The sequence below is a fragment of the Vipera ursinii genome (assembly GCF_947247035.1).
Source record: "Vipera ursinii genome assembly, chromosome: 7".
Lineage (NCBI taxonomy): Eukaryota > Metazoa > Chordata > Lepidosauria > Squamata > Viperidae > Vipera > Vipera ursinii.
This window is the reverse complement of record NC_139521.1, coordinates 75,709,593-75,736,201: the sequence shown is the minus strand read 5'-3', so window position 1 is coordinate 75,736,201 and position 26,609 is coordinate 75,709,593. Positions and strand designations below refer to the sequence as shown.

General features: G+C 43.3%; 1 protein-coding gene and 1 long non-coding RNA gene across 2 annotated transcripts in view; one reads left to right on the top strand and one right to left on the bottom strand.

Annotated features, from left to right (window-relative positions):
* The window catches only part of LOC310643138, a 366,287-nt gene that overhangs the window by 163,191 nt on the left and 176,487 nt on the right, over positions 1 to 26,609 (bottom strand). The gene's annotated exons all lie outside the window — the stretch shown is intronic.
* On the top strand, positions 2,149 to 12,102 carry LOC310643317 (N-acetyltransferase family 8 member 3-like). Its single transcript, XM_083367609.1, has 2 exons — positions 2,149 to 2,534; positions 10,143 to 12,102. The coding sequence occupies exons 1-2, from the start codon at positions 2,480 to 2,482 to the stop codon at positions 10,835 to 10,837; spliced, it is 750 nt and encodes a 249-aa protein (XP_083223735.1). The 5' UTR covers positions 2,149 to 2,479; the 3' UTR covers positions 10,838 to 12,102.

Here is a 26,609-nt window from a genome sequence, read left to right as displayed (position 1 = left end):
GTCCCTTCCAACTTTTATTACTGTTATTATTAAACGTCTTCAAAGAAAAACAAGAAAGTCCAGTTGTCTCCTGAAGAAGCACCTTTGGGGCAAACATCCCTGGATGACTCAAGGCAAGCCCCGTATCCTTTATCCCTCTTTTTATAGGGGAGCTGTCTTAATCCCTCAGTCGTTGGACTCGACCATTTTTCTCAGCTCTCCCAGAGGGGAGACAATTTAACATTTTATCTGGCAGGCCTTCCGATATTTTTTTCCCCCAAGAATCCCTGTTTTTTTGTAAAGTTTATCACGGCATCGGTCATCAGCCAGGCCGACCTCTCGTCTAGCGAAGAATTCGTAGCTTTTAAGAGACAAAAAAAAGGAAATTTGTTCTGAAAATGAAAATATGGGGGAGGGAGTCTTAAAAAGCAGCAAGCCCCTGCAAAATTCTGGCAAACTCAACAGGGTCGCTTTAGCTAAAGTTGGTTTTTAACCTGCCCGTTGGTTCTCGGCACAGGTTCAAGGTCCAATGTGGGGAGCATGTTTGTAGAAAAATCAGCTGGGCCTCCACCTTGGGTGGTGATGGGCCGGTCCTCCTCGCTGTTCCTCTTTCTCTCTTCCGCTGTTGAGCAGAACATAAGCAAAAGGTAAGAGTCTCACTGGCTCAAGATTGACTCGGCTAACATCCTTCCGAGGTCGGTAAAATGAAGACCCAGATCGTCCTCAGGCTGACTGTAAACCGCTTAAGAGAGGGCTGTAAAGCACTGAAGCGGTATATAAGTCTATTGTGATTGCTCTACCCGTCTTTCCTTTCCTGCCTGCCTGCCTGGAAATGGAGCTGGATTGGTGAGAATTCTTTGGATTTAGATCCAGTCAGCCATTTTCGGTGCTGGCAAGATGGTGGCCAAGCCGTTGTTCCCTGCCACATTTCTTAATAGGAAAGAATCCGCGGGAAGATGAAGTCTGCTTTAGTCGGGTTGATCTGGCGGTTAATACACCAGGCTAAAAAACCAGGAGATGGTGAGTTCTAGTCCTGCCTCAGGAATGAAAGCCAGCTAGGTGACTTTGTGCCAATCATCAGGAGACCCTGAGTTCTTGTCCCACCTTAGGCACGAGAACCGGCTGGGTGACTTTGGGTGAATAGCCAGGAGACCGTGAGTTATAGTTCTGCCCTAAGCATGAAAACCGTCTGGGTGACTTTGAGCCAATCATCAGGAGACAATGAGTTCTAGTCCCGCCTTCAGCACGAAAGCCAGCTGAGTAACTGAGCCAATCACCAGGAGATGGTGAGTTCTAGTCCTGCCTTTGAACGAAAGCCAACTGGGTGACTTTGAGCCAATCAGGAGACGGTGAATTCTAGTCCCGCCTCAGCAGGAAAGCCAGCTGGGTGCCTTTGAGCCAGTCACCAGGCGACAGTGAATTCTAGTCCCGCCTTCGGCACAAAAGCTGGCTGGGTGTCTGGGCCAGTCACTCAGTCCCAACCTAGTTTACCTCACGGGGTTGTTGTGGGGAAAAACAGGAGGAAAGACTATTAGATACCTTTGCCACCTTGAATTATATTTAAAAATAATAAAGGTGGAAATTCTTTTAAAAAAAATCTTAAAATTGTATTTTTTTAAAAAAAAACTCACACGGTTGAAGAATTTTCATTGTTGTGCTGCTGTTTTGAATGGAATTGCGTCCATCTCTCTCCAATCCCTTTGTGCCTCCGCTGATTCCTCGTATGGTCCTGTTCAGCTTTGTGCACTGGTGTCATGCCTTGTGGGGAAACACATTTTGATTCTTGGGATAAAGTCGAAATGTTTCTAGACCTCAACCTTTTTTTTATCTTACGGCACTCTTCATCTCTCACCAAGCTTCCAAGCCACAAAACACTTTTTTTCCAATTTTTTTTTAAAAGAAAGATCAAACCACATTTTATTGCCTTGCAATAATAAATTAATAAAATTCCAGGCGTGTGTGGACTTGTCTTCTTGTCTCAACCTAAAAAAAAAAAAGGGGGGGTGGAGGAAGCTCTTAGTCTTGAGTTTTGATTGGTGGTTTATCAACCAAACCATGATGAACAAGTTGGGCATTCAAGGGAGGTGCCAGGGCGTGGGGTACAAAATGCTCTTTCTGAAGGACGGCAGAAGCCGACACTTTTAAGCCATTTAGATTCGATTTAAACTACATAAGCTGATTGAACCCTGGCAGCTCCGATCCGGGTTTTGCTATACATTTAGTCCAGTTTCAAAGGATTTAATAAACATTGTGTATATATATATAGAGAGAGAGAATTGCTTTTTTTTCCCCTTATCTCTTGGGTTCCTGCAAAGAGAAAAGCAAGCTTGATCCCTTAAGATCCTTTTTTTTTAACAGCCTCTGGATTAAAAACAGAGGTTGCAGAGTGACTTATTTGGGAAGCTGCCGTGAATTGCACAGTAGGGAAATAGTTCTTTGTAGGATTTCTTCCTTTTAATCTAGTCGCTTCCTGGTGCCAGTCTGAGTTCCTTGCGAGACCATGGCTGCAATCGTAGATGGTCAGGAGAAGCCAGCTCCTGGGCACCTGGCAGCAGGTAAGTGATGCGGGATGGGGGGAAGTAGCCGTCCACCTTTCCAAGTGGGCCAGGTATATTTTTAAACGCCAGCAGGGATAATTCCGGCTGAAAAATGGAATTAAAAAAAGGACTCCATTGGGATCCAGTCCAGATTCCCAGGGGGGAGAGGCTGCCTTCCAGAGGATCAAGAGACAACTCAATTCAGAGAGTTTGTGTGAGAAAGAGGGCGAAGAAGACTGCTGCTTCCTATAATTATGAGCAGGGGGTTGGACTAGAAGACCTCCAAGGTCCCTTTCAGCTCTACTCTGATGGATTGATTTTTTTTCCCCCAGGTTGCAAATAGGAAGGGGAGGTCAAGTGATAAGAATCAGGATTCACAGGTTAGATTGCAGCTCAGCTTGATCGCTCCAGGTAGTCCTCGGCTTAACGGCGGTTCATTTAGCGACCGTTCAAAGTTAACGACGGCACAGAAAAAAAGGGACTTGCGACCTTTTTTTTCCACAGCCCCACATTTCTGTTCCGAATGAGGCAATGGTTAGCTGAGCTTGGCCCCATTTTACGACCTTGCTTGCCTTGGTTGTTAAGCGAAGCATAGAATCAAGATCACACCAAGTATTAGTACCGCTTTATAAAACCCTAGTGAGGCCACGCCTGGAATACTGCAGCCAGTTTTGGTCACCATGTCACAAATGAGCCTTGGTGGAGCAGTGGGCTAATGCCTCCTTAAGTAACACCAGCTGCCTGCAATTAGTGCAGGTTCGCGTCCCACCAGGCTCAAGGTTGACTCAGCCTTCCATCCTTCCCAGGTAGGTAAAATGAGGACCCAGATGGTTGGGGGCAATTAAGCTGACTTTGTAATAATGCCGCTTGGGGTGTGTGTGAAAGCCCTAATAAGCAGGCATATACATAGAATGAAGGCTACTGCTAAGCTTGTAAGCTGCCCTGAGTCTTCGGAGAAGGGCGGGATATAAATGGAATTAAAATAAAAAAGATGTGGAGAGTTTGGAAAAAGTGCAGAGAAGAGCCACTAAGATGATCCAACGCCTGGAGACTAAAACATATGAAGAACGGCTGCGGGACTTGGCTTTGGCTAGTCTAAAGAAAAGAAGAAATAGGGGAGACATGATAACAGCATTCCAGTATCTGAGGGGCTGCCCCAAAGAAGAGGGGGTCAAATTATTCTCCAAAGCACCAGAGGGAAGGACGAAAAACGACGGATGGAAACTCATCAAGGAGAGAAGCAACCTGGAATTAAGGAGAAACTTCCTGACAGTGAGGACAATCAACCAGTGGAACTGCTTGCCACCAGAAATTGTGGGCGCTCCATCACTGGAGATTTTTAAGGCTAGACAGTCACTTGTCTGAGATGGTATAGGTTCTCCTGCTTAAACGGGACGGGGGGGGGGCGTGGGAGACCTGCAAAGTCCCTCCCAGCTGTATTCTATTAAGTTGTTAAGTTAGTTACACGGTCGTTAAGCAAATCAGACTCCCCCCCACCCCATTGACTTTGCTCGTCAGAAGTTTGCAAAAGGGGATTGCGCGTCCTCAGGACACTGCAACCGTCATAAATATGAGTCAGTTGCCAGGCGTCTGAATTTTGATCATGTGAGCAGGGGGATGCTGCAACGGTCGTAAGTGTGAAAAACGGTCATAGGTCCCTTTTTCAGTGCTGCTGTGACTGAACGGTCACAATTTTTTTTTTTATTCCATTTATATCCCGCCCTTCTCCGAAGACTCAGGGCGGCTTACAAGCTTAGCAGTAGCCTTCATTCTATGTATATGCCTGCTTATTAGGGCTTTCACACACACACACCCCAAGCGGCATTATTACAAAGTCAGCTTATTGCCCCCAACAATCTGGGTCCTCATTTTACCTACCTCGGAAGGACGGAAGGCTGAGTCAACCTTGAGCCTGGTGGGACGCGAACCTGCAGGCAGCTGGTGTCATAAGTCAAGGACTTCCCGTCCTTGTGGCGACTCTTTACTACATCCTCCATAAATCCAGTTGCTTCTGTTTTTCTAGTTCTGGTTCTTGGCACGTGCCCCAAATGGAAGAAATATCTTAACGAGACCAAACCGTGAGAAGACTCCAAACAAAACTAAATAGGATGGTTGGTCTACGAAATTGTGGACTTTTCAGGGAAAAAAAAGGGTTTAGATTGAAAAGTTTTGCTTGGCCTCAAGAACGGATCATTTCTCCCTGATCCGATTACTAAATTATTTAATTACTTCAAAAAGTAAACACTTTCTTCTCATAAAGGTTTTTATTGAGTTTTATAAGGTTGGGGAAGGGGTAGGACCAGGATACGGATTGAAGTTCGGGGTGGGGTTAGGCTCAGGATCGGGGTTGGGACAGGATTGGGAATAACATTGGGGTTGTCCCCCAGTAAATATTTTCAAGCTTTAGCAAACAGACGATTGTCCGGGTGTGTATGTTCAGTTAATGCTAATTAATACACTAGTAAATAGCTGCAAAAGGGACGTGGTGGCTCAGTGGGTTAGGACGCTGAGCTTGTCGATCAGAAGGTCGGCAGTTTGGCGGGTCGAATCCCGAGTGCCGCGTAACAGAGTGAGCGCCTTTTACTCGTCCCAGCTTCTGCCAACCTAGCAGTTCGAAAGCACGTCAAAATGCAAGTAGAAAAATAGGGACCACTCCGGTGGGAAGGTAACAGCGTTCCGTGCGCCTTTGGCGTCTAGTCATGCCGGCCACATGACCACGGAGACGTCCTCGGACAAGCGCTGGCTCTTCGGCTTTGAAACGGAGATGAGCACCGGCCCCTAGAGTCGGAAACGACTAGCACGCATGTGCGGGGGAACCTTGACCTTTACCTAAATAGCTGTAGTGAATATGCTAAACGATAATCATAAACACTACATAGGTCATAAATAGTGCATAGGTCATAAACAGCACATTGGTCAATACATACCATTGTTCTTACTAATATATATTCAAAATAACATATCACATTCATTTCTCACCAGTTCGTTTTCCTAGCCATTTGGTTAAATTTATCCCATGTTTTAAAATAAACCGAATCCTCATTCTCTTTAATCTCTAAAGTTAATCCATTTCTGCACACACTAAAATTTTCTTTTCTTTTTTTTTTATTGAAAGGTTTTACAATACATTTTATTTTTAACAAGACGAAACAAAACCCCTCCCAACCCCCTCCCCTCTCCCCAACCCTCCCCAACACCTCCCTCCCTCCCCCTCCCCCCTCCCCGACTTCCCAGAGCTAAATACAAGGTATAAAAGTAGAAACAATCATAATCTACCATATGCAAACAACAATAAACTATTAAATCTATCGCCCTTCAACTCTTATAAAATGACTACAAGCAATATAAATATCACATCAATACTTATTCAAATGCTAAATGAAACTTTTTAGTCCCATATTTATTCTGGATGTAATCAATCCATTTTTTCCACTCCACAATATATCTCTGTTGCGAATGGTCTTTCAAATACGCTGAGATCTTTGCCATTTCCGCCAGGTTGGAAACTTTTAAAGTCCATTCTTCTATAGTCGGCAGTTCTTCCTTCTTCCAATATTGCCCTACTAAAAGTCTTGATGCCGTAATTAAATTCAACATCAACTTAGTGTCCACAACAGTAGTATCAGTAATAATACCCAATAAAAACAATTGCGGACAAAACTTTATCCTTTTCTTAAATATCTTTTGCATGTTCCACCAGATTCTAATCCAAAAAGCTTTAACCTTTTTACAGGTCCACCATATGTGAAAATACGTTGCATCTTCACCACCACACCTCCAACATTTAGGCTGACAGTTCGGATACATACTTGCTAATTTTTTAGGATCTAAGTGCCAGCTATAAAACATTTTATAAAAGTTCTCAAGTTTTGAGCTTGCGTAAATTTTACATTTCTCACCCAAATCTTTTTCCAAGTATCCATTGTAATAACTTCTTGAAAATTCTGAGCCCACTTTATCATACAATCTTTAACAAGTTCTGTCTCTGAATCAATTTCTATCAATGCAAGATATATCCTTTTAATACGTGCTTGACCTTGATCTCTAATTTGCTTTACCAGATTTTCATCAATCACTGAAAAACCAATTTTCTGGTCTTCCTTCCACCTGGCCTGTAATTGCCTATACTGAAACCAAGTTTGTACAATCTTTTCTTCTCTTAAAATATTATATGGCTTTAATTGCCATACATTCCTTTCCAAACTTAAATTTTCCTTATATGTAGTCACATCATGTTTAAACCCGACACTTATATTTTCTATTGTGTGTTTCAGTATTGCCCATATAGGTATCTTATAATTTAACTTATGTCTATACTTTTTCCAAACTCGCAACAGAGCATGTCTTAAAATATGTACCTTGAACACATTATCCACCTTCTTATCATACAATAAATATGCATGCCAACCAAATAACAAATCATGACCTTCAAGATTTAATAATCTCACTTGTGTTAAATTAATCCAATCACTTATCGCTGACAAGGCAGCAGCTTCATAATATAGTTTAAGATTAGGCATTTTAAGACCACCTCTCTCACGCGTATCCTGCATAATCTTAAATTTAACTCGTGGCCTTTTCCCTGCCCAAACCAATTTATTAATACCCTTTTGCCATTCCTCCAAATTTAAATCCTTTTTAAGAATAGATATCATTTGAAATAAAAATAAAAATTTCGGCAAAACATTCATTTTCACTGCTGCAATTCTTCCCAATAAAGATAATTGTAGTTTTTTCCAGCTATCCAATTCTTTTTGAACTTTTCCCCATAACTTTTCATAATTATTTTTATATAACTTTACATTTGAGGGTGACAAATATATCCCCAAATATTTAACCCTTTTAACAATTTCAAGTCCCGTTAGCTCTTCTAAAACAGCCTTTTGTGATACTGTCATATTCTTAGACATTTTATTTTTTTGTATGTTAACCTTTAACCCAGAAACTTTCCCATATTGCATCATTATCTCCATCAGTTCTACAACTGAATCTTCAGGCTGAGTCACCGTAACAACCAGATCATCTGCAAACGCCCTCAGTCTGTAATCCTGATCTCTTATTTGAATTCCCCTAATTTTTTCCGAATCCCGTATTTTAATCAATAATATCTCCAATGTTAAAACAAATAGTAAAGGTGACAACGGGCATCCCTGCCTTGTGCCCTTTTCAATGTTACATTCTTCTGTCAAACTATTATTAACTATTATGCGGGCTGTTTGCTTTTGATATAGTGCCCTAATTGGTTGTAAAAATTTATCCCCAAATACACTAAAATTTTCTTAATTAAGATCTCTTCAGTTGGTAGGTTTTCATTTTTCCAGTATTGGGCAAATACTATTCTTGCTGCTGTCAATACATACAATATTAGATACTCCTTCTCCTTCTCATATTTAGCTCCTAATATTCCTAACAGAAACAGTTCTGGTTTAAGTTCTATCATGTATTTAATCATCTTTTCCCGCCATCTTAAGCCAGAACTTTTTTGCTTTGGGGCATACCCACCAGATATGGTAATAAGTACCTGGCCTTTTGTTTACATTTCCAGCAATTATTTGAAGTATTTTTGAACATTTGGGCTAATCTTACTGGTGTCATAAGGGACGTGGTGGCTCAGTGGGTTAAGACGCTGAGATTGTCAATCGGAAGGTCGGTAGTTTGGCGGGTCGAATCCCGAGTGCCGCGTAACAGAGTGAGCACCTGTTACTCGTCCCAGCTTCTGCCAACCTAGCAGTTCGAAAGCACGTCAAAATGCAAGTAGAAAAATAGGGACCACTATGGTGGGAAGGTAACAGCGTTCCGTGCGCCTTTGGCGTCTAGTCATGCTGGCCACATGACCACGGAGACGTCCTCGGACAAGCGCTGGCTCTTCGGCTTTGAAACGGAGATGAGCACCGGCCCCTAGAGTCGGAAACGACCAGCACGCATGTGCGGGGGAACCTTTACCTTTACCTTTTTACTGGTGTCATCTGCCATCTATAAAACATTTTATACAAATTTTCTTCATATGAAACTGCTTTAGACCATTTAATATTTCTATCCCATAATTTTTGCCAGTCTTCCAAATCTATAGAATATCCAAAGTTTTTTGCCCATGTTATCATTGTTTCTTTTACTTGTTCTTCTTCCATCTCCAAGTTTAGCAGAAATCCCTAAAGTTTCTTAATCAGCTTTTCATCTGTTTTTAATAATATTTGATCAAATTCTATCTATTCTCTATAAAATCCCGTAGTCTTTGCCTCCTTTTTATATCTTGTTTGAACTGGCAAATATGGCCACCGTGCTAAGTCAATACCTTGTAGTTGTAAATCTTGTCTATCTTTCAATTGTCCGTCCTTATCCAGAATATCTTTATAAGTGACGACTTTGTCATAGTTCATTAAGTTGGGTAAGCAAAAGCTTCCATTGTTGAAAGCCACTCGGGTAGTTTAATATAAATTTTCTGCTTTATTCTTTCCCATTCTGGAAGGAGTACATTCCTTACAAAGTGGTTCTGGTTACTCTTCCTATTTCAAACGATCCCTGTAAAGCTGGAAAAGGGCTTTTTGGATGAGCTAAATGCAACAATATTGAGATTTATCTGGCAAGGGAAGAAAGCACGAATTAAAGTGAAAATGTTACAAGAAGCTAAAAAGAGTGGAGGATTTGGGCTCCCGGACTGGAGACTATACTATCAAGCAGCCATCTTACCATGGCTTAAGGAATGGATTACTCTGAGAAATTAAAAAAAAATAAATATTGCACCTAGAGGGGCATGACCTACACATTGGCTGGCATGCCTTCCAATGGTATGAGAAAAATAAAACACATAGATACTTTCAGAAAGTAAATTCTGAAGGGAGCAGAATGTCTCATTTTGAGATAAGGCCAGTGTACCCCAACCTCAGCAACTTTTAAGATGGTTGGACTTCAACTCCCAGAATTCCCCAGCCAGCATGTGCTGGCTGGGGAATTCTGGGAGTTGAAGTCCACCCATTTTAAAGTTGCCCAGGTTGAGAGAATTTATTAAAGGAATGAGATAAATAGCTCTTTATGGGCTTCAGGTTTACTGTAAGAATCCCCCCCCCAAAAAACAGTCTCAAAGGGGAAAAAAACACATGTAGCCCTCGACTTACAACTGCATCGAGTCTTAAATTTCTGTCGCTAAGTGAGACATGGGTTTTGCCCCAGGTTACAACCTTTCTTGCCGCACGTTAATTGAATCACTGCAGTTGATCAGTTAGTGACCCAGTTAATGGGGATGTTGCAACGGTCGTAATTGTGAAAGACGGTCGTAAGTCCCTTTCTCTAGAGCCGTTGTAACTTTGAGCAGCCACTAAACAAGCTGTTGTAAATCAAGGACTAGCTGTATACCCATGGGGAGTCTGGCAAGGTCTCGATGGGGGCGTCTTCATTGGAGCGGAGATGTTTGGAAGATGGTCTCCTGTCTTCCTCTTCCTCCATGGCTTCCCTGCGAGACACACTTGGGGGTCCCCAAATGATGGACAACATGGAGTCTTCTCCTCCTCTTCCCCCAAAGGTGCTTGTTTCTGGAAGCAACTGGACTTCCTTTGTTTTCCTTTGAAGACGTTTTGCTTCTCATCCAAGAAGCTTCTTCAGCTCTGGATGTCTGCCTCTTCTGTTTTGCAGGACAGGAGAAACATGACTTGGTCGCAGGCAAGTACCACATCCGGAAGTACGAGGCCAGAGACTATGGCATGATACTCACCTTCTACATTCAAGGGATCAAGGAACACATTCCTCGGGCATTGTGGCACTTTCTCAGGAGTCCTCAGACACACCTGGGCCTTCTGGCTGTCTTCCTCATGGCTTACCTGAGCTCAGCGTCCTACATCATCTCTCTGGCGGTGGTGTCCATCCTCCTGGTGGTTGGCATGCTTTCCATGAAGAACATCTATGAACAGTATCTCCAAAACGCCCTTACTACGGACATGCTGGACATCCAAGGGACCTACCTGGAGTCAGAGGACTGCTGCTTCTGGGTGATGGTCAACGGAGAGGAAGTGGTAGGCATAGTGGCCGTCACCCATCCTGACAACCAATCTTGCTGGAGCAACGCCCGGGAGCTGAAGCGGATGTCCGTGAAGAAGGAGCATCGTGGCCAAGGGCTATCCAAGGCTCTAATCAAGACGGCCGTCCGGTTTTCTCAGGAGCGCGGCTACGAAGAAGTCGTGTTGAGTACCTCCATGGTGCAACGCGTCGCTCATAGGACCTACGAGAACATGGGCTTTCACAAAGTCCTGGAGGAAAATCCCTGGTTCATAGCTAAGCTGGTAGGTTTTTCCATCTACTGGTATTACTACAAAATCCCAGACACTCCCTGAGGTCCACCTGAATTCATCAATCACCGCCCCAAAGGAGAAGTTAAGTTCTACATTCAGTTCTACATCAGCCGGATTGCAGATTCAACCTTCTCCTGCTTGGAATTGAGCCAACTCTCTGAAGAGGCTCTCTGTCATCTGAGTTCGCCCCGCCTAAAGCGGGTTTCCCAACAGAATGGTCCTTGAACTCCTGTTATCCGACTGGAGTTACAACTGACCGCATGTCCCAACACCGCCTGCCCTTGGAAGTTCCTACACTCTGTTGGTTGCCAGCCATAAGCTTCTCACAGAGGTCTTCTTCTCCTATTCTCCTTAATTTACCATCAGCTTGGAGGAGAAGAAGCGTGCCGGGCCCTTCATCACAAATGCCAAATCTGTAGAAAAGAGAGACAGAGACAGAGACACAGAGAAAGAGAGAGAGAGACAGAAAGAGACAGAGACAACAAGAAAGAGAAAAAGGAGAGGCAGAGAAAGAGAGAGGAAAAAGAGACAAAGAGACAGAGAGAAAGAGATAGACCACAAGAAAAAGGAGAGGCAGAAAGAGAAAGAAGAAAAAGAAAGACAGAAGAGAAAAAGGAGAGAAAAGAGAGGAAAAAATAGAGAAAGATAAAGAAATAGACAGCAAGAAAGAGAAAAAGGAGAGGCAGAGAGATAGAGGAAAAAGAAAGCAAAAAGAAAAAGAGAGAGAGAAAGAGAGAGGGAGACAGAGAAAGAGGGGGAAATGAGAGAAATGAGAAAGGGGCGGAAAGAAAGAAGAAAAAAAAGAAAGAAAGAAAAAGAAAAGAAAGAAAGAAAGAAAGAAAGAAAGAAAGAAAGAAAGAAAGAAAGAGAAGAAAAAAATAAGGAAGGAAGGAGGGAAGGAAGGAAGAAAGAAAGAAAGAAAGAAAGAAAGAAAGAAAGAAAGAAAGAAGAAAGAGAAAAATAAGGAAGGAAGGAAGAAAGAAAGAAAGAAAGAAAGAAAGAAAGAAAGAAAGAAAGAAAGGAAGGAAGAAAGAAAGAAAGAAAGAAAGAAAGAAAGAAAGAAAGAAAGAAAGAGAAAAATAAGGAAGGAAGGAAGAAAGAAAGAAAGAAAGAAAGAAAGAAAGAAAGAAAGAAAGAAAGAAAGAAAGAAAATAAGGAAGGAAGGAAGAAAGAAAGAAAGAAAGAAAGAAAGAAAGAAAGAAAGAAAGAAAGAAAGAAAGAAAGAAAGAATAGACAGAGGAGAAAGAAAAAGAAGAGCAGAAAGAGACACAGACAAAAAAATGAGTCAGAGACAGAAAGAAAGAGAGGGAGGGAGGGATTGGTTTCAAACTGGGAGAAGCTTCATTTCCTTGGCGCCTTTGGGACTACAATTTCCGTGATCCACAGTCAAGCAGGCTGGATTGATGGGCTCTAGAAGCCAGCATAGCTTTGATCTGGAATCGAGCTAAAAAAAGCTTCAGATTTAGGCCTCTGACTTCTGTCTAGTTTGTTTCCATTGTTCATTTTATTCCCTTATCGAACTCAAGACCCAACATTTTCAAAATTTAAGGAATTCCACCTTGGGCCAGTCCTCTTTCTTCTTCAGCTAAGCCTGAATCTCCCCCAGAATAATATTTTTTTCCCCCTTATCTCTATGCTAACCACACCCGAGTTTGTGTCTTTTTTCTACAGTTTACACACCCTGCAAGCAACAAGATTGGAAGGGGGAGGGGGGGAACCCCAGGAAATTTTTAAAGCCTGCTCATTTCCTTTGGCAAAAATTTTGCATTTCAACCGTTTTCCCACATCCCAATCAAATTTTACTAAATATCAGCGTGTTATTCTGTCCTTCGTATGCTAGCCCTCTTCATCTAAACCAGGTTTTGTTTTTTTTCAAACTGAGGAATTTGCGGATTGAAATCCACGCATCTTAAAAGTAGCCAAGTTTGACAAACACTATCTAAAGAAACTTCGATTCACAACGGCTCTTATTTGTGCGATCTCTTTCCTTATCGTTATACATTTTTGCTGAGCATTTCCATTTCCCCTCCCTCCGAATTTTTATTTGTACCTTAAAGTTTGGGTTATTTTTTCCTCCAACAATATAACAGTTGTGGCTTTCTAGATCTGGAGGAACTTCCTAATTGTTGCAATGTACAAACAGACGGTTGTTGGTCCTTGACTTAACAACCGTTCGTTGTTTGAAGTTACAGTGGCAATGAAAAGTGACTTACGGCCGTTTTTCACACTTACGACCGTTGCAGCATCCCTGTGGTCAACGGGGTCAAAATCCAGAAGCTTGGCAACTGACTCGTATCTATGACGGTCGCAGCGTCCCTGGGGGGGTCATCAAGGGGGAAGCCGGATTCATTTAACAACCGGGTTACTGACTTAAAAACTGCAGTGATTCGCTCAGCAACTGTGGCAAGGAAGGTTCGTAAAATTCACTGCACAAATGTTTCACTTAGTAACAGACGTTTTGGGCTCCAGGTTGTAAGTCAAGGACTAGCTGTAGTGTTTTCACCATCCCCACCTCTACAAACTGCAGGGTTACGTCAACGCTCCAGCACATCTGCAGGGCATTTGTTGCAAAAGGTTGAATTTTTACCGTTATGCAACTATTTTTCTTGACACAGTGACTTTCAAACCAAGTTCAGTTCTTCTGCTTATTAATCTCCAAGCAAGAGAAACCAAAGGAGAAAAAAAAACCCACTCATCTGCCCCCTGCAGGTCACAAACTGTACCTACAAGCTAGTTTATTTGCTACGGTTTCCTGCCCTGAACAGGGAAGGGGTTAGACTAGAATAGGCCTTTTCAACCTTTTCACCCATTGTACCACTTTTAGGATATGGCAACATCCGAGTACCACCAGTCGCCTAGCAAGGGGTCAAAACCTTGATGAACAAAAAAAAAAAAGGAAAAAAGTGATGAAGTACAGGTAGTCCTCGACTTACAACAGCTCGCTTAGTGACTGTTTGAAGTTACAATGGCACTGAAAGAAGGACCCCCAAGCCACGGCCGAGCAAGATACCTGCCTGCCCGCCCGGCGGCGCTCTTCCTCCTGTCGGAGGTTTTCATTGTTGTGAGCATTTCTGTTGAGGATTGGCAGCGGGGGTGGGAGGTGGGGGTGTTTGGTTTTTATTTCCCCCCCCCCCCGCTGGGTGGTTGCAGCAGGTTATGCTCACTTCACATGACCCTGGGACAATGTGACCGTCATAAATATGAATCGGTTGCCACGCATCCGAATGTAAATCACAAGACCCTGGAGATGCTGCAACATTCCAGCTGATCGGCGCTTCTTCTGGGCTCAGCAGAAGTGCCAGGATTAGTGCTGAGCTCCAGCTGGATCCTGGCGCTGATCCTGGTGCTTCCGCTGAGCCCCGACAGCCCTGCAGCTCCAGCCGTCTCTCGCTCAGACACGGTTCAGCTCATCCCCCTCCTCTGCTACCACTTTTCTAGGATGGCTGCCTACCACCTTCCAGGTGCCAATGTACCACAGGTGGTACCCGTACCACTGGTTGAAAAGCCCTCCAAGCTCCCTTTCAGCTCTGTTTTATTATAATTATTATCCCAAAGCAATTGCTCACTGTATTTTCTTCCACTGTTAAGGAGGAAAAAACTTACAGAAAGGAGAAACTACCTATTCTCTTTTTAGCTGTTGTTTTGTGGTTAATTCGGGATTCGGGGAAATGTCCCTTTGACCGCCTCCTCTGGTTCAAGCTCCAGCTCAAAATATGGAGTTGTGTTGTTTTGTGGAGGCTGTACCGAGAGCAAGTGGGAGGTCTTGGGGCAGGACTTATTATGATTCCTACCTTTTTCCTAGGCTGTACACCTTTGATTAAGGAATATACATAAAAAGCAAACACCCATCAAGCTTAGTCAAAGCAGCAAAGTCTGCCCTCCTGTGGCCAGTGTGTGCTGTAACATTTGGCAAAGAAGCCCTGGAGTGGCTTATTTTTATTCCTTCATTTCCTTCCTTCGATGAAAGCTCAAAGCAGCGGCAGGAGAGGCTGTCAGGAATGTAAAAGATAATTCCAGGAGCTAAAATTTCATTTCTAATAGGACACTCAGGAGGGCAAAACAGGGAATGCTGCCCTCCTGTGGCCAGATAAGTCCATGGCATCTTTTTCCTAAGGTACAGCAGAAAAGGGGAGAGAGAGAGAGAGAGATCAAAAATAATTTTATGAAAAGCACAAAAATAATTTCATTGGAAGTTTATTTTGGTAGAACAGCACATTTCTGAATACACCAAGACTCTGAATTCTTACAAAAGATGATCCCCGGTGACTTCAGCAAAGGGCAGAAGCACAAGGTGCCCAACAGGTCCAGGCTCCTCACTGCAGGATCACAACTATAGTTTATTTTATTTTTTTATTTTAATTCCATTTATATCCCGCCCTTCTCTGAAGACTCAGGGCGGCTTACAAGCTTAGCAGTAGCCTTCATTCTATGTATATGCCTGCTTGTTAGGGCTTTCACACACACACCCCAAGCGGCATTATTACAAAGTCAGCTTAATTGCCCCCAACAATCTGGGTCCTCATTTTACCTACCTCGGAAGGATGGAAGGCTGAGTCAACCTTGAGCCTGGTGGGACTCGAACCTGCACTAATTGAAAGTAGTTCCAAACACTTTATTGTTTAACACAACATCACATCTTCCAAGCATAACCCAGCTGCAAGAGTTTGTGCAACTCAAAACATAACACAGTCCTGAAGATAAAATACATAAAAATATCATCCCATATTTTAAGGATAAAAAGTCACATTTTTATCATTGTAAAAATTACAAAAGCAATGATAAAATACCACGATGGGTTAAATAGTTCACTAATTTAAAATGGCATTTTTTTATAAAAAGGTAAAGGTTCCCCCGCACATGCGTGCTAGTCGTTTCCGACTCTAGGGGCCGGTGCTCATCTCTGTTTCAAAGCCAAAGAGCCAGCGCTTGTCCGAGGACGTCTCCGTGGTCATATGGCCGGCATGACTAGACGCCAAAGGCGCACGGAACGCTGTTACCTTCCCACCTTAATGGTCCCTACTTTTCTACTTGCATTTTGACGTGCTTTCGAACTGCTAGGTGGGCAGAAGCTGGGACGAGTAACAGGCGCTCACTCTGCTACGCGGCACTCGGGATTCGACCCGCCAAATTGCTGACCTTCTGATCGACAAGCTCAGCGTCCTAACCCACTGAGCCACCTTTGATAAAAAGGTGAGGTGTAAAAGAAACAACAGTTATCATCAAAAGATTTCTCTCAGAAGAAAAAAAAACCCGCAACTTCGGTGTTCGAATACATGAATGTCCCAACAGGTATCTCTTGGTGAAGAGATGGTGATAAGAATGGATACATAAAGGGTACATTAACACAGGCAAAAGATAAAATATCTTGTCTAGTAAAAGCATCACAACTACTTGACAACAGTAAATCAGGAGGAAAACTCAACTTTATTACCAAAAAATACACGTCAAACAGAATGCTACCAAGGCTGAATCCCATTTAGAGATATTTCAGAAACAAAAAGTTAAATGTGTATGACAGAAGAAATCAAAATAATTGAGGTGACGGCCACATACTGTGTGTCATAATTATTTACAAGGTCGAAACATAAGTTACACATTTTAAACAGCAGCCAAGGATAAAATTATTCCTAGGCGGAAAAATAGAATTCTTTTATCAATCTCTGGCCACACACTGGTCATTTAAAAGGGCCGTTGAGGTTTTCTTTCTGGTACTAAGAGCCACAGCCATGGCCAAATTTACGCCAGGCAGAAAACTATGAAATCTATTACCAAGCACTGGCCACACACTGGTCATTTAAAAGGGCCACTGAGGTTTTCTTTCTGATTCTATGAACCATCACCAGGGCTGAAATTACACCAGGGAGAAAGCTATAAAATCTATTATAAATCACCGGCACACCCAGCATTAATAAGAGCCATTGAGATGTTTTCTGGTTCTAAGAACCAACATCATGCCTCAATTAAGCCAGGCAAGAAATCTTCTCAGGGTTTCAATGGCCACATCTAGAATTAAAAAGGGCCACAAAGATTTATTTTCCAGTTCGAGGATCTAATGTCTCACCCTAGCAAAAAATCTAGTTATTAATTTACTGAGAAGGCAACACCTCGTAACAAAGTTTGACACCAGGTTTACTTTTGGTTCTAAGAGATCTGGCTGCTACAGACATTATTTCTCAGTGTATGATGGTGGGAGGGAAGCGATCCAAAAGGGTTCCCTTCCAGTTTGAGACTCAGCTGGGGATCCTCAGGGACTGGAAGAAGCTTTTAATTCAGCACTGTTGACTCCTCCAGTGTGGTTCGCCCTGGCTGCTCACTCAGGGACTGAAAAGGTCTCCCTTCCAGTGTGAGTCTCACAGATTTGTCTGCTCAGGGACCGAATGAGCCTTCCGGTGTGATTCGCCCTCACTGCTTGCTCAGGGACTGAAAGGGTCACCCAGGCCAACCCCAGAGAGGACTTCCAGTGTGAGTCCCCCACAGGGTTTGCTCAGGGACCCAATGAGACAGGCAGCAGTTTGACTCCCGGGCTCATTCAGTGTGAGTGTCACAGAGTGGAAGCTCAGGGACTGAAAGACCTCCGCCAGGAGGGGCATCACCACCATCGCCATGCTTGTTGGTATGTGGGATGCTCATAGGGCCCTGTCTGGTTCTAAGAGCCACAGCCAATAACTAAAATTGTGACAGGTCAGATTTTTTTTAAAATTCTTTTTTAGGTACGTTTGTCACACTTGCCACTGCTCTTTTTACCACTGATACTTTGCAAAAAAAAAATGCAGGAATAAACATGTTGCAAACAGTACCTGCCAGGCTTCTACACTTTCACGATATACTGGAGAGTGAATTAAACCATCTGTCTTACTGTTGATGTCTTCTTCTTCATCGTCTATATGGATTCATGCCTGTGAAATAAAAAAAATCAACATCACCAAAATGACCAGCTTATGTTCAGAGACTAGAAAAGCAATCAATCAAAGGGGATTTTTGTGTTTTATCCTATGAGTGAAAGGGCACAATATACAATGAATTGGAACATTGTCCCCTTGAGAATTCCTCAGACCATGCAACTAGTTGCTTTCTATATGTTTTAGGGACTCGAGCCTTGATTAAAATTTCCTCAGGTCCCAAGAGTTGACTTGGGGGAAAAAATAAGGGCAACTCCAGGTACTGAAGTAATTTCCTGAGTGTGAAGCCAGGTCCTGGGCCTGAAGTAATTTTAGTTAACTTTCACCCCTGCTTACTTGAAGTACTTTTTAGCCTGCTAAGATTACCTCAGACTTTACCCCAAGCTAATTTTAACTCTTTGTTTCCTGTGGTGGTTTGGTCATTTTAAAAGGACGTGGCTGAGATTACCTCAGGTTCCACCAAAATTTTAGACCAAGAACTTGAAGACCTGGCTAAAATTCCCTCAGGTCCCAAGAATTCACTTTATTCCCGAGAGAAAGGTCTGCTCCTGAGGCAATTTTATCTTTAAAGCTAATTTTATCTCTTATTCACCTGTAGTGCTTTGGTCCTTTAAAAAAAAGGACATGGCTGAGATTACCACAGGTTCCACCAAAACTTTAGACCAAGAACTTGAAGACCTGGCTAAAATTCCCTCAGGCCCCAAGAAATCGCTTTATTCCTGCTCCTGAGGCAATTTTATCTTTAAAGCTAATTTTAACTCTTATTCACCTGTAGTGCTTTGGTCCTCTTTTTTTTTAAGGACATGGCTGAGATTACCTCAGGTTCCACCAAAATTTTAAGAATGTTAGCTTTGACTAGAATTACTTCAAGACAGCCACAGGTTCCACCAAAACTTTAGACCAAGAACTTGAAGACCTGGCTAAAATTCCCTCAGGCCCCAAGAAATCGCTTTATTCCTGCTCCTGAGGCAATTTTATCTTTAAAGCTAATTTTAACTCTTATTCACCTGTAGTGCTTTGGTCCTCTTTTTTTTTAAGGACATGGCTGAGATTACCTCAGGTTCCACCAAAATTTTAAGAATGTTAGCTTTGACTAGAATTACTTCAAGACAGCACTTTGCGCCATTCCCCAAGGGAAAGACTGAGATTAAGTATCTTTAGTGACCTGTGGCATTGGCGTCCTATGAATAAAGCACCCTTGAGATATTACCTCAGCCACCCCTGGTGTTTTACCCCCAAAGAATACACGCCGCGCTTAAAATTACCACAGGTGCTATCCTGACTCCCCGACAACGACCAGTTATTAATAAGCTAAAGAACTTGCGCTCCCCTCCGTATCTTACAACGTAGAAAAGTCTCCGCTAGAATTACCTCAAAGCTCAAAAGGCCCTGCCCGGCCTCGAGCTGGAGGACTTGGGCGATGGGAGCGCCGGAGACAGACTTTTTTTTTTGCCCCCCCTCGGCGCTCCGCAGCATCGTCCCTTTCGGGGACCGAGAGACGCAGTAGCGGCGTGTCACTGCATGTTCTTTTAGTTCGTCAGAAAAGTTCATTTCTAACTGTACATTTCCCCTGCTCTCTGCACCTGTGGTGATAGCTTATCTGGTAACCATAGTGACCCTCATATGTGCAGCTATGTTATGGTTTCAGACTGTTTTGTGCGCATGTCTTGAAAAAGTTTCTGAAAGTTATTCTTTTATTTTCTTTCACTTTGCTGTTACTGTCTGTTATGTTAGGATATAGTCAGCTAGCTCTCTTTATAATATATATTTAGTTTTTGTAATTAAAAGGTATTTAGTAAGATTATGCATCGTGTTTTATTCCTTCCTTCATGCACATCATGCATCTTCTGAAGCACGGTCCTTCGCCTTCTGACAGGCAGAATTATGCCTTGACATTTGGTATCAAGGATGGTTCTGATTTATGCTTTTAGACGATGGATTTTTCTGAGGCTGTTATCAGTTAGTTAGTCCGAGGAATGTCGTGATTAATTGCTGAATCATGCCGAAGAAGAGGAATAGGAGAAAAGGCAGGAAGAGGGCTCGTTATAAGCCTGAAGAAGAGGAGATGGCTGCTTCTACTTTCCAGAGACATCTCCCTTCAACTTTACAAACTCCAATCGCTTCAGCCAAACGCCTTGGAGAAGACGCACCTACTCCTGTCCACGACGATGCAAGGTCAGTCACTCCTTTTTCTACTTTTCCAAGCTCCCTGGCAGCTGCTTTTGAAAATGTTCACACTCCAGGGGCTCCAGATGAATTTCAAGAGCTTGGAGCGAAACCTAAAGTTCAGCCGAAGAAAATTCCTTCTGCTCCTTCAAGCCCCAAGCAAACTATGCGAGATAGGGCTATGCAAGGCTACTGTGAACTAATTGGGGTTTTTGAAAGGCGTTTGCAGCAGGCAAAGGAATATGTATCAATGGTTCAGCAATATGAGAGGAGTTATGAGCAAGAACCTGCCATATTGCCACACCCACAAGAAGAAGCCATATTGCCTCCTTCTTCCCCAAAGCCAAAGTCACGCCCATCATTGAGTGTCATGCCAGACGATTGGGAACCGGAGGGTCCTATGTCACATGATTATGGGCTGTCCCAAAGGACATACAGAGCCACAGTGATGCCTGAAGCAAATGTTATAGCACCATCTACTGGTGAAGCTGCATTAAGACATGCATTGGAGCTCTCACTCTCGCAATTGTCCATGCAGGAATCTTTGCTCAGAGATGCAAGGTTTCTGCCGTTATCTGGGGCTCCAGCCCCTGATGGTGCTAGGATTCCTGTTACTATTGCTTCTCCTGCTAATATTGCTTCTATGCAAGTCCCTCTACCTGACAGAGCACAGCCATATTTAGCCCACACGCAATTGCCACTGGGTTCTCATATGCGAAGGCCAGTGTCATCTGCAGGTTATGCTAATGCACCAGCCCCAGCGCCTCCTGCTGGCCAGGGTGGAATAGCAGCTCAAAGACAGTCACAGCCAGCACCAAGACTACCGGCAGCTTCAATGCAACTGCCGCATGTCCAGGCACAGGCACAGACGCCACTGAGGCCCCCTGCAGGTTATGGTCGGATTGCACAACCTGCACAGCCAGTACCTCAATTGTATACTCCTCATCAAACACCTTCTATTGTACCACTGGCTGGTGACTCAAAATTAAAGAAGTCAGGACAGAACTACAGGGCATGGGTCAGTGAGGTTGGACTTTTGCTACGCAGAGAGGGTACTCACATGATGGTGTTTAATCCTCCTGCCCAGCCATGGACTCCTGACATATGGGACTTGGATAATAGAGCATGCACAACATTATTGATGTCAATGGACACTGAATTGCAGCTCACGTTTTCACAAGATGCAACTGCCCAACAAATTTGGACTCAGTTAGAGACATGTTATCGGCCTACATCAATTGAGTCTACATGTTTACTTTTGACTGAGTTCCATGGTTCCAGATTAAAACCTGGTGAACATATTGGAGCACATTTGACTAAAATGAAAGGTTTTAGAAAAGAACTGGGTGAAAAAGGCTATCCTATTGATGATTTTCAAATGATCAGCATTATCATCAATTCTTTGAATCATGAGTGGAAAGATGCCATTGCCAAGATTAATCAAGTGCCTATTGCTCAACGCACAGTGGATCATGTATGCAGAATTTTAACCGAAGAGGCACTTATGCAAGCCGCGCCACATTTAAGGGAACCACCAGCGTCAAGAGCTCCAGCGAGGCGTGCCTTCCGTGGAAGGGCCTACGTTCCAAGGATGCCAAGATGCTACATCTGCAATCGTGTGGGACACGCCACCTGGGATTGTCCCCAACGAGTTCCAGCACCCGTCACGTACCAGCCCAGAGGAACAGATTCCAGAGGAGGCAGAGGTAGAGGCGGACGACAAGGTCGTGGTCGTGGTTCCAGGCGTGATCCACAAGCTCCACTTGTCACATTGGTTGTGACCAACGATCCACAGTCTCAACCAGAGTACGACAGACAACTTCTTTGGACTTTGGACAGTGGAGCAGCATTACATGTTACCTACAGAAAAGAGCTTTACACAGAGATGCACGAGCCTGAACCTGAACTTCGTGAACTTTACTCTTTTTCAAATCATTCTGTTCAGGTCATGGGAAAAGGAACTGTTTATATTGAAGAGCTCGGTGCATTTATTCCTGATGTTTACTACGTTCCGTCTGCCAGTAGTAATTTGCTTAGTCAGAGTCATTTGTCTAGGTTTTCTCATTTTCAGGTCCATCATCTTGAAAAAGCAAGTTATATAGTTAAAGATGGAGATATTGTTGCTGAAACCATGTTCAGCCAAAGTCAAAAGTCTAAGCAGCAAGAGCAGGCAAGTATACACGTTCCAAAAAGCACAGGCCCAGAGAGAGATGTCCCAGAGAGAGATCCTGTTGCTACTCCAAAGGTTCCTAAAGATAATAAAAATACAAAAAAGACACAGGTTGCTCACAGCAAGCCTGGGGTTCCTAATAAAAATGCTAATGTTGAGAATTCACTAACAGGTAAACCTTTGCATTCCAGGTGTATCCATAAGTGGCACAGAAGATTGGGTCATGCCAGTTTCCGTGTTCTGAAGAAGATGCCAGAGTTCGCAAGAGGTTTGGATCTAAAGGGGTGTAAGGTGTTCTTGGACTGTGCTGTCTGCAAGAAAGCCAAAGCCAAAACAGCAGTAATTCCAAAACACGCTACACGTCTGTCAACACGCATTTTTGATTTGGTGCACACTGACATAGTGGGTCCTTTTGCACCAACACTTGGTGGTAAAAGATATTTCTTGACAATCGTTGATAATTATTCTAGATATGGATATGTATATCCTATGAAAGAAAAATCTGAGACCTTTCAGATCTTTAAAGACTTTGCTAGTCTTGTCTATACCCAATTCAAGGTCAACATTGCCAGAATCCAGAGTGATCGCGGTGCTGAGTTCATGTCTCAGCATTTCCAGGACTGGATGCGTGAGAATGGGATAGTACATCAGACATCTGCTCCTTATACTCCAGCTGAAAATGGAGTGGCAGAACGCAGAAATGGGGTGTTGCAAACCATGATGCGTTGCCTTCTTGAAGAAGCCAACCTTGGTCTTCCATACTGGGGTGAAGCTATCAAATATGCTAACCATATCGTCAACCATACTTGGAGTAGTGTCATAAATCAGACCCCTTATTTCATGTTATATGGACACAAGCCTGACCTCTCACATCTCCATATTTTTGGCTCATACGCTATGGTGAATATTCCCTCAGCGCAAAGAAAGAAAGGGGGTCCTGCAGCAAAAAGGATGAGATTTATGGGTATTGATGATAATTCAAAATGGAGCAAATACATGGACTCTCATCATGTTATTGTGGTTTCACAATCTGCTACTTTTGAGGAAGACGCTGACTGGTCCAGGATTCATTCTAACGATCCTGGAGTTTATTTTCCTAGAGATGATGCGGCTGATGCCACGCAACCTGATGATCAAAATCCACAGGAGATTGTCCCTCCCACGAGTTCTTCTCAACCTACTGTTCCGTCTTCGCAAGCTGCCGATGCTGCCGCTGGCGACGATGATGAAGACGAGGACAACACGGAAGAAGAATGGACGGTTGTTCCGAGACGTTCCAAGAGGTCCACAAAGGGAATCCCTCCAAAACGTTATTCGTGGCAAGTAACAAAAACACCTGTACCTTTGATTTGTAATGTTACACTTCCTCCTGAGAAGTTCACACAGATCAAACATCTTCCTGAATCAGAGCAAGATAAATGGTTTGAGGCAATGCAGGCTGAAATGGACAGTCTAAAGAAACTCCAAGTGTTTACGCCTGCAGGCCCTCCAGTAAACAAGAAAGTTATTGGTACTCGATGGGTCTACAGGATCAAAAAGAAGCCGAATGGTGAGTCGTTGTACAAGGCCAGACTCGTAGCCCAGGGTTTCGCTCAACGTTATCCTGAGGACTATACAAATACATACTCACCCACAGTGCGGACTGAGAGTGTGAAAATTGCTTTAGCCACTGCAACCATCCTTGGTTTAGAGGTTTTCCAGTTCGACGTTGAAACGGCTTATCTACACGCTGATCTAGATGAAGACATCTACGTGAAAGGTCCTCCAGGTTTTTGACAGCAAGAAGGGGATACCTGGTTTCTACACAAAAGTCTTTATGGTCTGAAACAGTCTGGTTTAATGTGGTACTTATGTCTTTCTGACAAACTAAATTCAATGGGCTTTATTAAGTCCGAAACAGATGAATGCGTGTTTACTAAAAGATCCGGTAATAGGTATGAGATAATTCTTGTTTATGTCGATGATATTGTTTATATTGGTCCAAATAAGCAGATGAGTGAGTTTTTTGCTAAAGCGTTACAAACGTTTTTCACATTGAAGTCTTTAGGATGTATTAACACTTATTTAGGTGTTCAAGTTGTCAAAACTCAGAAGGGGTTTAGTCTTACACAGGAAGATAAGATTGAACAACTGTTACGTCACTGCAACATGGAGGACGCTAAGCCTGTGAGTATACCCATGCAAACCGATTTTTACATTTTGGCACATGAACCAAGTCCTGAGTTCGAAGATCAAACATTATATCGCTCAGTCATTGGGTCGCTGCTGTATATTAGTAGTTGGACTAGACCCGACATTGCACTTAGCGTTAATCTTTTATCACAACATGTAGGTAAGGCAAAACAGTTTCATTGGACATGTGTTAAAAAGTTATTGAGGTATCTAAAACACACAAAAAACATGAAGTTGTTGTTGGAACCAACACATACTGATTATGCAGAGTTATGTTGTTATGCAGATTCAGATTGGGTGAGTGATAAGAAGTCATGGAAAAGTACATCAGGTTACATAATGTTCTTAAATGGATGTCCTGTTTACTGGCATGTGTGTAAACAGGAATTTTGTTTCTTGTTCCTCCACAGAAGCTGAGTATGCTTGTGTGTCTGATGCATGCAATTCTTTAACCTGGTTTGATGCTTTAGTCACAGATATCTGGACACCTCCGATTCGACCGATCACTGTGATGGAAGATAATTCATCTGTGGTTTATATTTCTGAAACACGTTTTACAGGTTCAAGGTCCAGACACATTGACATCCGATATCAAAACATAAGACAACTGGTTAAACAAGGTTTTGTGACATTACAGTATGTGCCTACACGTGATCAAATTGCTGATATGTTGAACAAACCACTACCTACGGTCCAGCATGAGTATCTGCGTGAGAAGATGTGCCTTACCTGAGTCTTCACTTTGCTGACGAAAGAAGGGGAATGTCACTGCACGTTTTTTTAGTTCGTCAGAAAAGTTCATTTCTAACTGTACATTTCCCCTGCTCTCTGCACCTGTGGTGATAGCTTATCTGGTAACCATAGTGACCCTCATATGTGCAGCTATGTTATGGTTTCAGACTGTTTTGTGCGCATGTCTTGAAAAAGTTTCTCACAGTTATTCTTTTATTTTCTTTCACTTTGCTGTTACTGTCTGTTATGTTAGGATGTAGTCAGCTAGCTCTCTTTATAATATATATTTAGTGTTTGTAATTAAAAGGTATTTAGTAAGATTACGCATCGTGTTTTATTTCCTTCCTTCATGCACATCATGCATCTTCTGAAGCACGGTCCTTCGCCCTCTACTAAGGTGATTTATACCTTGACACGGCGTTCGCTGCCTCTGAGGCGCGCTCGCTTTGCTTTTTGCACCTCAGCCTGAGGAGCCCGCCGACTTTTTAAATGTCCCCGCCTCTCGGCGAGGGGAGTGGGAGAAACAGACCATTCAGCCAATCCGAGGGACGCATTTTAGGAGCAGCCAATCGGCAGGCGAGATGGGCATGCAGAACAGAGCCCCGCGAGGCGGTCCGAGGGCGCCGGGCGGGAAAGGTGCACGTTCCTTCGCACGCAAAGGCAGGTGCGAGCGCTCAGCTCGCGGGGCAGTTGCCATGGAGATAGCCGCGGCGCTCAAGGCGGCTGCTCACAGCCAGGTGGGCCTCGGCCGCACAGGTGAAGGTGATTAGGCGGCTGCGACGCTTTGTGTGTGTGTGTGTAATAGTATAATAGTAATGATAGTAATAATGAATAATAATAAAAAGTTGGAAGGGACCTTGGAGGTCATCTAGTCCAACCCCTGCTCAGGCAGGGAACCCTATACCATTTCAGGCAAATGGCTGTCTGTGTGTGTGTGTGTGTGTGTGTGTGTGTGTGTGTATATATATATATATATATATGCAAATTATTCAAATTGCTAATAAAGAATTTGGGAGGCTAAGATGATCATTTCGAACTCTTTATGTTCTCATCAGTTAGTCATACCCTTTATCTGAGATTCGAACCTGGGCTGATTATATATCAGGCCTGATATATAATCAGCCCAGGTTCGAATCTCAGATAAAGGGTATGACTAACTGATGAGAACATAAAGAGTTCGAAATGATCATCTTAGCCTCCCAAATTCTTTATTAGCAATTTGAATAATTTGCACAAATAATGAGCTGTCATAAGTTGACTATGTCCTGTGGATAAGCCCTGAGTCGGGCCAAAACAGGAATGAAAGAGTTAATTAGCAAGGTCCATTCAAAAAGCCTTGACAAATACTTAAATATATATATATATACACACACACACACACAGCCTTCTCAAGCTTCGCCCCACCCAGGGGACCCTTCGCCCCACCTGGGGACCCTTACACTACAAATCCCATCCGTCAGGCAGCCAGCAGGTCTCCCCTTGTGCAGGAGAGGCCGGAATAGGGTTGGAGGTTGCCTCCTTCCCTCTCCCCCCCCCTTGCAAAGGCCCAGTTTTTAAAATGTCCCCATCATTTTTGCATCATTTTAGGATTGAGAGATCCACAAGGGTGACTTTGGGCTTCTACTGAGGAATGCTTCGGATTACAAGTCCCATCAGCTACCTCCCAGGTGTGTGT

Excerpts from the sequence above, each read along its gene's own strand:
- LOC310643317 (XM_083367609.1), top strand. The coding sequence starts at position 2,480 with ATGGCTGCAATCGTAGATGGTCAGGAGAAGCCAGCTCCTGGGCACCTG. Across the intron at positions 2,535-10,142 it reads TCCTGGGCACCTGGCAGCAG|GACAGGAGAAACATGACTTG; the intron begins GTAAGTGATGCG and ends TCTGTTTTGCAG.